At 38.9% G+C, this 14,035-nt stretch overlaps 1 protein-coding gene across 4 annotated transcripts in view; it reads left to right on the top strand.

Moving 5' to 3' along the window:
• LOC138751565 (DNA topoisomerase 2-beta-like) overlaps window positions 1-13,410 on the top strand; it is a 236,744-nt gene extending 223,334 nt beyond the window's left edge. For 3 of the 4 annotated variants that reach the window (XM_069914001.1, XM_069914002.1, XM_069914004.1), the window contains 2 exons: window positions 43-134; window positions 12,915-13,410. In XM_069914001.1, the coding sequence (XP_069770102.1) occupies window positions 43-134; window positions 12,915-13,091 (269 nt within the window). In that variant the 3' untranslated portion in view covers window positions 13,092-13,410. Of the gene's footprint in view, window positions 1-42; window positions 135-2,008; window positions 2,326-12,914 lie in introns of those variants that run through there. The other variant, XM_069914003.1, reaches the window with a different exon arrangement.
• The last annotated feature ends 625 nt before the right edge of the window (window positions 13,411-14,035 follow it).

The following is a 14,035-nucleotide window of genomic DNA, read 5'->3' as shown; positions in this document are numbered from 1 at the left end:
GCTGCCACTAGAAAAAAATAACATTGCTTTGCCTTATATCAGGTAAAAGTCGCGGAAAGAAGAGAAAACATTCTGGCTCAGAAGATGATGAATATTCTCCTTTGAAGAAGTCCAATAAGTCATCAGCAAGCAAGGTTAGTGCAATATTTTAACTTCCATTTTAAAATTTATCTATTAAACAAAGATCATGAAAATCTGACACAAGTGTTACCAGCATCTTCAATAAAAACATTCAGAACGTGTTTGAAAATTAAAAAAAAAAGGTTAACTCAGCAATATCTGCCATGGAATTTACAGCATACAAGATAACAACAACCTTTAAAAAGAGAATATGCCATGTACATCCTCTGGGATAAAATTGGCAAGAATCAGAATAGCTGCATGAATGCAATGATTACTGAGAATTTTAAATTGCTTAATTCCTAACATCAAAGTTCCCCTGCCATCTACCAGACACAACACAAATGGATACAAATAATTTCCACTTATCTGAAATGAATCAGTTATAACAATACTGAATTCAAGTGATAACAGCCTACTCTTTCCTAACTTACTTAGTGAAAATGCACTTCAACTGTGACATTTCCAAAAATGGAAAATATGAAGTCCATAGGCTTGGATCATATTGCTCAAGGATCGCTTTTAATAAATAAATGAATACATTGCTACGTTTTAGCATTAAGTAAGCCAATATTCCAATATTCTGCCTCTCGTAAGAGGTGATTATTCTATTTGCCAAAGAAACACTCAGTTTAAATGGCCGACAAATAGGATAAAATATGTAGAGGTTCGTACGGATAATAACTTAAAAAATTTATATAAATTAAATTATTTGCCATTACTTTAAAAAAGTTGGAGGATTTAAATTGTATGAAGAGTTAATTGTATAAAAATGAAAATATTTCCCAGAATACAATATCTTTTTCAATCATTGCCTGTATTAATACATCAAAAATTCTTTCAAGTATTAAATAAATTTATTAGAAAATTTTTATTAAAAGGTAAAATGTCCAGAATCTCGATAGAAAAATTAACTTAGAAATATGAAATGGGAGGTTTACAGCTCCCCAACTTTAAAAATTACTATGGAAGAGCCCAAATGAAATGTCTATTTTGAAGAGGGGGAAAAATCTGCTAGGGTTAAAATAGAATTAGATAAAATAAGAGAGAGAAAAAAGCAGAATATATATAAATAAATGTAAAATTAATGACTGCTGAAAGAGAATCTCCTCTTGAAAATTTGATTAAAATTTGGCATAATACGAATACAGAAATTTGACTACTTTGACTTGTACCTTGTACATTAGATAATCAAATTTATGAAGTTTGGTCTCGTAAAGGGATCAAATACATTGAAGACTGTTATGAGCAAGGGCAATTGATGTCATTTGAACAACTTAAGAATAAATGTGGTATTTTTAATAATACATATTTTGCTTTTTTCATTTCGGCATATTTAAGAGATAAGCTGAGTCCAACAATGTATTTACCAAAATGTAGCACTGTAGAGACTCTAATAAAAAATGGAAATACAAAGAAATCTATTTTGGCAAATTATCATTTACTCCAAATGGGGGCCCTAAACTGGGGATTCATAAACCTAGACAAAGATGGGAGTCAGACTTAAATGTGATAATAGATGAGAAAAGTTGGCCTGTTTTATGTCGAGACTGTATGACGAATGCAATAAATGTAAGATATAGACTGGTACAATATAATTTTTTACATCAGTTGTACCTTATGCCACAAAAATCTAAAAAATTGAATCAGATTTAACAGATCGGTGTTTTAGATGTGGTAAAGAGGTGGGAACTTTTTTACATTGAACATGGTCTTGTGATAAAGTAAGAAACTTCTGGCTGGAATTAGAAAAAATTTTTTAGAACAAATTACATGAATCTAATTTCACAAAATCCAGAAATATTTTTATTAGGTAACATTATAGGGATAAGACCTAAATTGATATTAACTTAATACCAGAAAGAATTTTTAAAAATTGCATTGGCAGTGGCCAGAAAATATATTGCAGTGCTTGGAAATCTAATTCACACCGAAGTTTGGAATGATGGAGCGTGGAAATACAGTTGTGTTCACCTTGAGAAAATTACATATAATTTAAGGTAAAAAATGTGATCTTTTTTTAAACAAATTTGGTGCCCGTATCTACAAAATTAAACTTTTAATTTTTTAGATTCTAAATGTTCTTCTTAGCCTTTAAGGCCTGTGTGGAACTCTATTAATGATGAAATAAATATGAATGTTAGACCAGATGGGATTTAACACTTTCAGCAGTCCATTCTCATTCTTTCTCTTCTTTCTTTCTTTTTTCCTATCTTAATACATAATTCTATACTTTATTTTTTATTTTATTTTTCTTGGGACTGTAGGGGTGAGGGGGATGTTGGGGTATTATCATCATGTATTTGATATTACATCTGTATTTTGAAATATATTTGAATGCATGTATGGTTAAATTTTTAAAATAAAATATTTTAAAAAAAAACAAAAAAAGTAAGCCAATTTTATTTTAACATTATTTGCATCTGCTTTCCAAAATTACATCTAGGTGGCCTATCATTTTGCTGTTCATCAAATCCAGTTAATTATTTTCATTTTAAATAATCCTGAGTAACTCGATACTCGACTAAATTTGGTGAACTTGGGTAATTGTATGCATCACTCTCAGGAAATTATCATTGCTTTAATCAAGTACATATTACCTGATGAATGATCATCCTTTGAAATCTATAATAGCTTTTCACTACATTTTTCTTCTGATTTTGTATTTCAAATTAAGAATTTGAATAGTACTAGCTGTTTGATAATGTAGAAAAATCTTGTTCACCTATTTCATCCAAGCTGATCCTTATTCCCTGGAGAGTCCCTTTTTAATTTTCACAAATGTTTTGAGGTCATTAAACAATTGATTCATCGCAGTGAACATCTGGTATTGTCAGAATAGAAATTTAAAATTAAGAGTGAAATCGGGAAAGAGATAAGTAAAATGTCATTATGTGCAGAAAACTGCCCTTTAGACTGCTTACATTTTCAATATTCATGTAAAGAAACAAAGATCAATATCTATAATGTCATGGGAAATTGAAAGCATATAATTGTAAAGCAAGGAGCAGAAAAAAGGGCCCATTTGCAGATGCTCTTATAGTTTGACTTAGGATTTTTCTAAGTTACAATGGTACAATAGCGTGACTGTCATTATTTACTTTCATGTAATACGTTAAAGTAAGGTAACCGCAAGCATTTTTCCAATAAACATTGATAATTCCTCCAAGGTGAATTCTTTGTAGCTTCCTTGGTCAATCACTTATTTTAGTTCAGTCGGAAAGCTTGCAGGGATTGATACAGCATTGTCGGGAGAGAGCGGGACAGTGGGATCAGTGTGGGGACTGATACAGTGCTGTTGGGGGAGAACTGGGCATTTTGTGATGAATGTGTGACTGATACAGGGTCGTGGGGAAAGAGCGGAGCAGTGGGATAAGTGTGGGGACTGATACAGTGCTGTCGGGAGAGAACAGGGCAGTGGGATCAAGGTGGAGACTAATACAGTGCTGTTGGTGTTATACTGGTATTATTTTTCGACTTACGATAGGTTTGTCAGAATATTACCCCATCATAAGTAGAGGAGTACCTGTAATGATTATCAAATCAACATTTAAGTTTAAGAAAAATATTTATTTTTACAAATTTATAGCTTCCACAAATGAACACTATGTCCCCATTATTTATTGCTCTTCCCAAATAACATGTGGATTTTGATGGCCAAAGTACTAAGTTCCTGTTGATATAAAATCAAATCAGAAATAGCAGCAATATTTTTTGATTGAGTCATGCAGCATGAGAAACAGACCCTTTGGCCCCACATGCCTATGCTGACCAAAATGTCATGACAAATCCATCCATTTGGCCATATCCTTCTAAACCTATCCTATCCATGTACCTGTCCATTTTTTTCTTGAATGCTGCAATAGTACCTGCATTAACCACATCCTCTGACACCCGATTCCATACACTCACCACTCTGTATGTGAAATAAAAAAGTTACCTTTCATATTCCTATTAAATCTCTCTGCCCTCGCCTTAAACTGATGTCTCTCATTTCTGATTCTCCCACTCTGGGCAAAATACTCTCTGGATTCACTTGATCCATTCCACTCATGATTTTGCATACCTCCATGAGATCACCCCTCATTCTCCAGTGCTCCAAGGAATAAGGCCCTAGCCTGTTCAATTTCTACCAAAAGCTCAGGTCTTCTGCCCAGTCTTGACAACATCTTTCCTGTATCACAATGACCAAAATTTGACACAATATTCCAAATGGCCCCTTACCAACATTTGTACAATTGCAACATGACCTCCCAACTTCTAATCTCAATGTTCTAACTGATGAAAGTCAATGTGCCAAAAGCATTTTTAATCACCCAATATACCCAAGATGCTACTATTAAGGTACTTTGCACCTACCCTTAGCATTCACTGAGTAGATCCTACCCATATTTGACCTTACAAAATGCAACACTCACAATTCTCTGTATTAAATTTCATCAACCATTCCTCTGCCCAATCATGCAGCAATCTTTGGCAAATGTCTTCACTATATACAATACCAGACACTTCAGATCCGCAGACCTGGTAATCATGACATGTCGATTGAAATCTATATCAGATTTAGATGACAAACATCAATGGACCAGCACCAAACCCTTTGGTGCACCACTGGTCAGAGGCTTCCAGTCAAACAAAATAATCTTCCACCATCACCCTTTGCTTTATTTCATTATGCCAATTTTCAATTTGTTCTGCTATCTCACTTTGTTCCCATGCAATCTAACTTGCTTACCATCCAGGACCTTATTGAATGCCTTGCTGAAATCCATATACAGTAAAATCCCCAGTATCTGGCACTTACTGGGATCGCGGATGCCAGATATGCAAATTTTCTAGTTGATTGAGACACACTCTTACCATGCCTAATACATCTGCATTAAGAATACACAGTTTAAAAGACGAAAGACAATGCAAAATGTAAAATAATTTGCAAAAAAAAGTAATGTTGTCCGTAATTATGTAAAGTTCACTTTAATCAGGTAATTTCTGTAATTTACAAAATTTAAATTTAATTTCTAACCCCAGTTGCTGACACTATAACAGCATTACGCTAACCATGCCACCATCATAATTAACATCCCCTTGCCCCCAAGTTTACTAATATACTTAATACTAATAAAGTTAAAGACTGACTAGGCAAGGATAGGAAGACACTTTGGGAGAATTGTCCCAGTGGCGAGTGGCAATGGCCATCTCTTTATCTGGGAGCTGCCATTTTATTCAAACATAACTTTGTTGAAATCTTTGGCCATCTAAGAGCATGTGCAGTGTCCTCCATAATGTTTGGGACAAAAACACTTTATTGAAACTATTCAGACAGATGCTGTGGGTGGGATATGACTGGGCATTCTGCTTGCTGAATGTTTTCTCCTATCTTCACCAAGGGGTTGTATGTTGCTTCGCAGAACAGTTACTTTTACAATTTTAAAACATTTATTGAATTGTTTTTTTGCCGATTGGTTGAATTCCGGATACTGGAGATTTTATGGTACAAAATATTTACACCTCTTAACCTTCTGGGTCACATCTTAAAAAAAAAACCTCATATTTCTGAGACATGAACTCCCACTTACAAAACCATGCTGACTACCCTTATCAACCTTTGACCATCTAAGTGGATATACAGTGCATTCCATAATGTTTGGGACAAAACCACTTTTTTCCTTTATTTGTCCCTGTGCTCCACCATTTTAAATTTGTAATCAAACAATTCACAGGCAATTAAAGTCCATATTCCAGATTTTATTCGAAATTATTTGTATTGTGGTGGCCCGCAATTGCGGAGATCGAGCCAGCACATCGCGCGGCAGCAGATGCGCACAGAGATCGCTAAAGCGACTCCCAGGACAACGAACCGGCAGGGATAGAAGCTGGGGTAGCATCAGACCAACAGCCCTAAAATGGCATTGGTCAAGCTGCCCAGCTAACTCAGCAGAAACAGGCTGGGGAAGAAAGGCATTGACGTTCCCGCCCGCTATTGTTATTCATATGGATGACTCAGTCAGTCAGCAAAATCGGTGGGAACTTGAACAGTATGAAAGCACCCTTTCCAGCCCTAATAAAGGAGTGACCTTAACCTGCCACACTGTGTGTGTGTTTCTTTGTAGCGGTGGGCTACAGAATACATTTCGGTTTGACCATGTAGGAATTATAGCACTTTTTCTACATAGTGCCCCCTTTTCAGGGCACCATAATATTTGGGACATTTGGTTTCACAGGTGTTTGTGATTACTCAGGTATGTTTAATTGCTGCAGGTATAAGAGAGCTCGGCTTGCTTCTCAGCTTTTGATCACCTTTAGAGACTGCAGTTGCCAACTCTGCTGGACCAGAGTTGTGCCAATGAAAGTCAAGAAGCCGTTATGAGGCTGAAAAACAAGAATAAAACAATTAGAGGTATCACTCAAACCTTAGGATTACCAAAATCAACTGTTTAGAACATCAGAAAGTGTGTACTGGTGAACTTGGTAAGCACAAAGGGACTGGTATGTAAAGGAGGACCTCCACTGCTAACGATAGTTGAATTCTCATCAAAATGAAGGAAAATCCCCTAACTCAAGGATGGCCAGATTATACTTTGCCAAGAATTTTTAAAAGATCCTGCAGGATTCTGGGGAAAGGTCTTATGGACAGATAAGACGAAGATTAACCTGTATCAGAATGATGGCAAGAGCAAAGTGTGGAGGTGTCAAGGGACTGCCCAAGATTCAAAGCCAACCACGTCATTTGTGGAAGGTAGTGGGGGTATTATGGCCTTGGCATATATGGGGGCTACCACAGGTACGGCTGCACTTCAGTGATGATGTAAAAGCTGATGATAGTAGCAAAATAAATTCTGAGGTGTGTAGAAGCGTATTATCTGCTCAAGTGTGAGAAAATGCCACCAAACTATTGGGACAGCGCTTCATCCTGCAGCAAGACAATGTTCCAAAACATACTGCTAAAGCAACAAAGGAGTTTTTCAAAGCTAAAAACTGGAGAATTCTTGAATGGCCAAATTAGTCACCCAATCTAAATCTAATTGAGCACATCTTCCATATACTGAAGAGAAAACTTAAGGGGACAAATCTCCGAAGCAACCAGGAGCTGAAGATGGCTTCAGTAGAGGCCTAAGAGAGCATCATCAGAGAAGATACTCCGCACCTGGTGATGTCTCTGAATCACAGACTTCAAGCAATCATTGTATGCAACAAAGTACTAAACATGACTATTACTCGTGCCATTGCAATGTCCCAAATATTATGAAATGAGGCAACGATGTATAAAAAGTGCCATTATTTCTTCATGGTTAAGCCAAAATGTATACAAATAACCTTGAATAAAATCTGGAATGTGCACTTTAATTACCTGTGAATATTTGATTCCAAATTTAAAACTGTGGAGCACAGAGGCAAATAAAGGAGAAACAAAAAGCATCTTTGTTCCAAACATTATGGTGGGCCCCATATATCTCTCCTTTTAGAACAATCTCTAATAACTTACCAACCACAGATGTTAGAGACACTGGCCTATAGTTCCCAGGTTTTTCCCTGCATTTACCACCCTCTCCAGTCTCCAGGCACCTCACTGTACTTAACAGCTCAAAAAACAGACAGGTCACCTACAATTTCCCCTCTGGCTTCCCACAATATCTTGTTCAGGCCCAGAAGATATTTTTACCTTTATATGCATCAGGAATTTCAGTACGTCCTCTCCTGTAATGCTGACTGTTCTCAAGGCCCTGCCATTGATTGCCGCAAGCTACTGAGTCCTCATGTATCTTTCCACAGTAAAATCTGAGAAGTACTCATTGACGACCTTGCCCATCTCCTGTTGCTCCTCACAATTGATCACATTGATTCCTGAGGGGTACCAATTTTTTTTCTGGTTACCTTGTTTTTTACTTTGAGAATGATAGAACATTACAGCTCAGAAACAAGGTCCTTCAGCCCTTCTAGTCTTTTAAATGTTCAAATTGTGCTTGCATTCATCACTTTAGCTGGCAGCTTGTTCAATATTCCCACCACACTGTGAAGAAATTCCCCCTAATGTTCCCCTTAATCTTCTCTTTCACCCTGAACTCACATCCTCTGGTTTTTAATCTTACCCAACCTCAATGGAAAAAAGCCTACTTGCATTTTCTCCATCTATACCCATTATACATTTCTATACCTCTATCAATCTTCAGGGAAATAAAGTCCTAACCTGTTTAACCTTTCCCTGTAACGCAATTCAAATCCTGGCAATATTCTGGTATTTCTTCTCTGCATTCTTTCAATTTTATTGATATCTTTCATGTAATTAGGTGACCTCAACTTAACACAATATTCCATATTTGGCCTTACAAATTCCTTATACAACTTTACCATAGCATCCCAACTCCTATACTCTGATTTATGAAGGCCAAAGTCCCAAAAGCTAACTTTACTACCCTATCTACTTTGACACCAATTTCAGGGAATTGTGTATCTGTATTGCCACATTCTATTCTACCACACCCCTCAGTGTTCTACCATCTACAGGGCACATCCTACATTGGTTTGTCCTTCCAAAGTGCAACACCTTACACTTGTCTGCATTAAATTACAACTGTCATTTTGCAGCCCATTTTTCCAGTTGGTCCCAGTCCCGCTGCAAGCCCTGAAAGCCTTTCTTGCTGTCCACTATATCTCCAATCATTGTATCTGCAAACTTGATGATACAGTTTACCACTTAATCATCTAGATCACACATGTCGAACTCTGGCCCGCGGGCCAAATTTGGCCCGCGATATAATTATATTTGGCCCGCAAGATCATTTCAAAAATGTATTAGAGGTGGCCCGCTGGCCGCCGCGCCAGTATAGCGCATACACAGCTAATACTATAAATCCCAGAATGCATTGGCGTCAGCCCGCTAATCGCCCCCACCTCCTCTGTTTACGTTGCAGGGTCTCACCGTGGACTCTGGTTTTGGGGCCTGGCCGGTGTCAGGGGAAGCCAAGGCCGCTTCCCAGCACCTGGAACCTAAGGCCTCGGGCCTGACCTCGCCAGGACCGTTGCCCACTCTCTCTCCCTGCCGCAGGCCGACCCGTGACTCACGGTGACGGGGCCGCTGATCCGCCGAGATGCCGCCCTGCAGCGAGAGCCGATGCCCCCGCACTGTCGTGTCCCCCCGCCTGCCCCCCCACCGCAGCGCGGCCTGGCCGGTGTCAGGGGAAGCCAAGGCCGCTTCCCAGCGCCCGGAACCGGAGGCCTCGGGCCTGACCTCGCCAGGACCGTTGCCCACTCCCCCTCCCTGCCGCAGGCCGACCCGCGACTCAAGGTGACAGGGCCGCTGATCCGCCGAGATGCCGCCCTGCAGTGAGAGCCGATGCCCCCGCACTGTCGTTGTCCAACCCGATCGCCCGCAAACCCCGCCCTCCCGCACACAGGCCTGAGTAAGTATTATGAACTTTAATCTCAGGATAAAACGATCTTCCAATAGTTTCATGTCACAGTGATAAATATATTCCTGGTTAAAAATGGTCCTGCACCTGGATACAAGCTCATTAGGCATAAAACTTGAAAAGTGTGTAAATCAAAGGATATCTGTACCAATGGAAAAAGGGCATGGCAAATAACCCTGCTAGAGTTCATGCCCACAATCAGTCACCCATTTGATTGTTTCAGGAATCATGTTATTCTCCCACATTCTCAATAGCCCTCAGATTTTACTATTCGACAGCACACTAGCAACATTTGACAAATCCTCTATAAGAGAAATATTATTTATTGAATATTTTATTTCTCATTTGTTAATGCTTCTGGAAAGAGTTTATCCAAAACGATTATTAAACATTTACTTTAATAAGAAAACATATGTTGAAAGAAGAGAAAACATGCAGATGTTGTTGAAAATTTTCAATAAATATTTAGTTCGGCCCTCAACTTAGTCCAAGTTTTTAATTTTGGCCCTCCGTGAATTTGAGTTTGACACCCCTGATCTAGATCATTGATATAGATAACAAACAACAATGGACCCAGCACTGATCCTTGAGCACAGGACTCCAGTCAGAGAGGCAATCATCACTACCACTCTCTGGCCTCTCCTATAAAGCCAGTTGAATCCCATTTACTACCTCACCATGAATGTTAAGCGACTGAACTTTTCTGACTAACCTCTTTGGTTCTTGTCAAAGTCCTTACTAAAATCCATATGGACAACATCCACAGCCTTCTTTTATCAAATTTCCCTCCAATCCTCCAGTACTTTACCAGTGACAAAGGACATGTTAAATACATCTGCCAAGGCCCCTGCAATTTTTGCACCTGCTTCCCTCAAGGTCTGAGGGCATACCTACTCAGGCCCTGTGGATTTATCCACGTATTCACTTCAAGACTGCAAGCACCTCCTCCTCTTTAATCTGTATGGGTTCCATGACTTCGCTGCTTGTTTGCCTCACCTAGATTCTATGCCAGTTTCCTGAGTAAAAACAGATGCAAAAAAACCATTTAAGATCTCTCCCTCTCTTCTGGCTCCATTCTCAGCTGACCACTCTAATCTTCAAGAAGACCAATTTTGTCCCTTACTATCCTTTTGCTCTTAATATACCTATGGAAGACCTTCACCTTTCTATTTCCTGCAGCTGCCTGCTATCTCCTTGTTGATTTGCTTCTCCAATTCTGTCTGACTATTGGGTGGTCTACAATAAAACCCCAATAATGTGGTCATACCTTTCCCATTCCTAAGCTCCATCCATAGAATCTCCCATATAGTCTCAGTCGATGAACACTCTTGTCTGTCCTGTCTGAGCACAACTGATATTTTCCCTGACAAGAATGCTACTCTTCCCCCTTTCATCCTTCCTGCCCTATCACATCTTAAAACACAAAACCCTTGAACATTGAGCTGCCAGTCCTAGCCCTCCTGCAACCATTTTACTAATGGCCATAATGTCATAATTCCATTTGCCAATTCACTCTCTAAGCTAGTCTGCCTTTCCTACAATACTTCTTGCATTGAAATATATGTACCCGAGAACATTATTTCCACATCAACTTTTCCCTTATCTACTCCACTACCTTCTCCGCAACTCTGGTTCCCATCTCCACACAAATCTAGTTTAAACCTCCTGGAGCAGCACTAGCAAATCTTCCCTAAAGGATATTCTTCCCCTCAGTTCAAATGCCAACTGACCTGCCAGTACAGGTCCCACCTTCCCTGGAAGAGATCCCAATGATCCAGAAATCTAAAGCCTTCTTTCCTGCACCATCTCTTTAGCCACGTGTTAAGCTGCATTATTCTCCGATATCTACCCTCACTGGCATGTGGCATGGATATCAATTCTAAGATTACAACCCTGGAGGCTTGTCCAACTTCACATCCAAATCCCTGAAATCTCTTCGTAGGACCTCATCACCCTTCCCACCCATGCTCTAGATCATACATGGACACCAACATCTGGCTGCTCACCCTCCCTCTTGAAAATTACATAAACTTGATCTAAGATATCCCGGACTCTTAACACCTGGTAGGCAAAATACCACACCATCTGTTCTCAATGTTTTCCACAGAACCTCTTGTCTCTTCACCTCACTTTTGAACAACCTATTATTAGAGCTCACCTCCCTCCCTTTCTTAGCCACAGGACCAGATTTTGTGCCAGAGATCTGACCGTCGTGGCTTGTCCCTGGTTGGTCAACACTGTTAACAGTATCCAAAACAGTATACATATTATTGAGGGGAATGGCCACAGGCCTGCCTGTTCCCTTTCCCTCTCCTGACTGTTACCCAACAACCTTCTTCCTGCCTCCTAGGTATGAATGCATCCCTGTAATTCCTGAGTATCACCCCTTCAGCCTCTCAAAGTTCATCCAATTCCAGCTCCAATTCCCCAAAACTGTTTGCAAGGTGCTGCAGGACTTCTCATAGATGAAGTCACCATGGATATATTTTTGCTTCCCTGACTATCTACATTCTGCAAGAGAAGCATGTCCCTGCCCTGGCTGCCATTCTCACTATCTCTGAAATGGAAGAAAAAAATTAGAAAAACCTCTCCTTGGCTGTCCCTCCTTGCTTAATTATTTTGTTCCTCAACAAAGTTGTCCTTACTTTACCTCAACTCCTGCACCAACACCACTGCTTGCTGAAGCCTCTTGAGCCAAACCCTCAAAATTCCACTCTTACACTGGTTGCTCCACTTAAGCCCCCCTTCCCTTTATGGGCTACAGCTAATTAGCCAATGGAAACATTTAAACAGACACCAACCTTTCCCGGTCCTTTTTTAAACAATCCTCTTATCGTTCCAAGTCCCAAAATAAGAAACAAAAAAGCACCTACCTTTCCTGGTGCTTTTAAATTATCCTCTTCTCATTCTAAGTCTCGCTGTCTCAGTTCCTGATGAGAAACAGACTTTTATATACTTATAAAATCTCTTGGGATTCTCCTTAATATTACCTTCCAGAGCTATCTCCTATGCCCTTTTTTTCTCTCCTCAATTCCAAAAACTTCTCTAGGTATACACTTGATCCTAGTTGCTTAAACCTGCCCCATGCTTCCTTCTTACTCTTAACCACAGCCTGAATTTTCTTCGTCATCCAAGCTACCCTTCACTAACAAGAACGTATAAGTCCCATACTCTTGTTGACACACTTTTAAAAACATACTATTTTCCTCACATCCTTCTTCCTTCAGCCTTTTCCAATTAAGTTAGTTCTTGTCTTGTACCTTCAAAGATGGCCTCCCCCAATTTTGAATTTTAACTTGGGATGCTCCACTGTCTCTCCATATAATTTTTTTAGAACTAATAAAACAAATCACTGCTGTTCATATAATTTTTTTCAAATTATTCTAGAAATCTAAGAAGTCACTGTACAACAATGATGATGAAAATGATTTTGAGACGGCTGATGGCATTCGATCAAGCACACACTCTGAAGTATCTCAATCAAGGCTGGGCCGAGCCAAGAAAGAGGTGAAATATTTTATAGAATCAGATGAAGATGATTACAATGATGATATATATGATTAACTGTTTAAAAGAAAAAATCCAGAAAAATAATGTACTTTGTGTCTTTTTATTTTTATCTCTTCTATCTTATTCTTTTGTACATTTTGACTCGTTTTTTGTGAAATTGTACCTGTTTTTATTGTGTGTAGATGTTCTTAACATTTTATCGTGAATACATGCGATTTTACTCACTTTTTTATCATAAAATTCATGTCTGTTTTGAGTAGCTTCAGAAATGGGAATAAATTGCTGAAAGCACACATTTTAACTGTGAGTGAAAGAATTGCAAATCTGAATGCTTTTTTTTAAAAATGATCTTGAATAAACTTTTAGAAACAGATGTTTTTGCTATGATTTCTGATACAAGATAAACAATTGAAACTGAAAATATCAAGTGATGATTTGGGGAGGTTAAGTAACCTCCCTATTTCAGCTTGCAATGCCAATAAAGCCCAATATACCAGATCCCCTAACCACTTTGAGAAATATGAAAGTCTTCATATGCTGTGATTGTAGTAAAAACACACTGAAATGCTAGAAGAAATTCTCAGGCCTGAAACGTTGGCAATATATCTTTTCTTTTTATGGATGCTGCAAAGATCGGCTGAGTTCCTCTAGCATTTTCGGTACATTTTTACCCCTAACCACATGGTCTACTTGTAGTGGCATCTTTCATGATATATGTACATGTGCTCAGAGGTCTCTGTTCCTCAGTACTCTCCATGGTATATATCCTAGTCTCAAAATGCATTATATCACATTTATCTGGATAAAACTTCATTGCCATTTTTCAGTACATTTTATCAAAATATGAAATATCTCATTGCAGCTGAAAACTACCTTCCACTCTCTTTGCAGGACCTCATCACCCTTCCTATCCATGCCATTAGTCCCTACATGGACCACAACATATGGCTGCTCGCCCTTCCTCTTGAGAAGGCCCTGAACTCGATCTGTGATATCTC

This window comes from Narcine bancroftii, chromosome 1 (assembly GCF_036971445.1).
Source record: "Narcine bancroftii isolate sNarBan1 chromosome 1, sNarBan1.hap1, whole genome shotgun sequence".
In the NCBI taxonomy this organism is placed as follows: Eukaryota; Metazoa; Chordata; class Chondrichthyes; order Torpediniformes; family Narcinidae; genus Narcine; species Narcine bancroftii.
The sequence above is the reverse complement of the archived record's forward strand: the minus strand, read 5'-3'. Positions and strand labels throughout refer to the sequence as shown.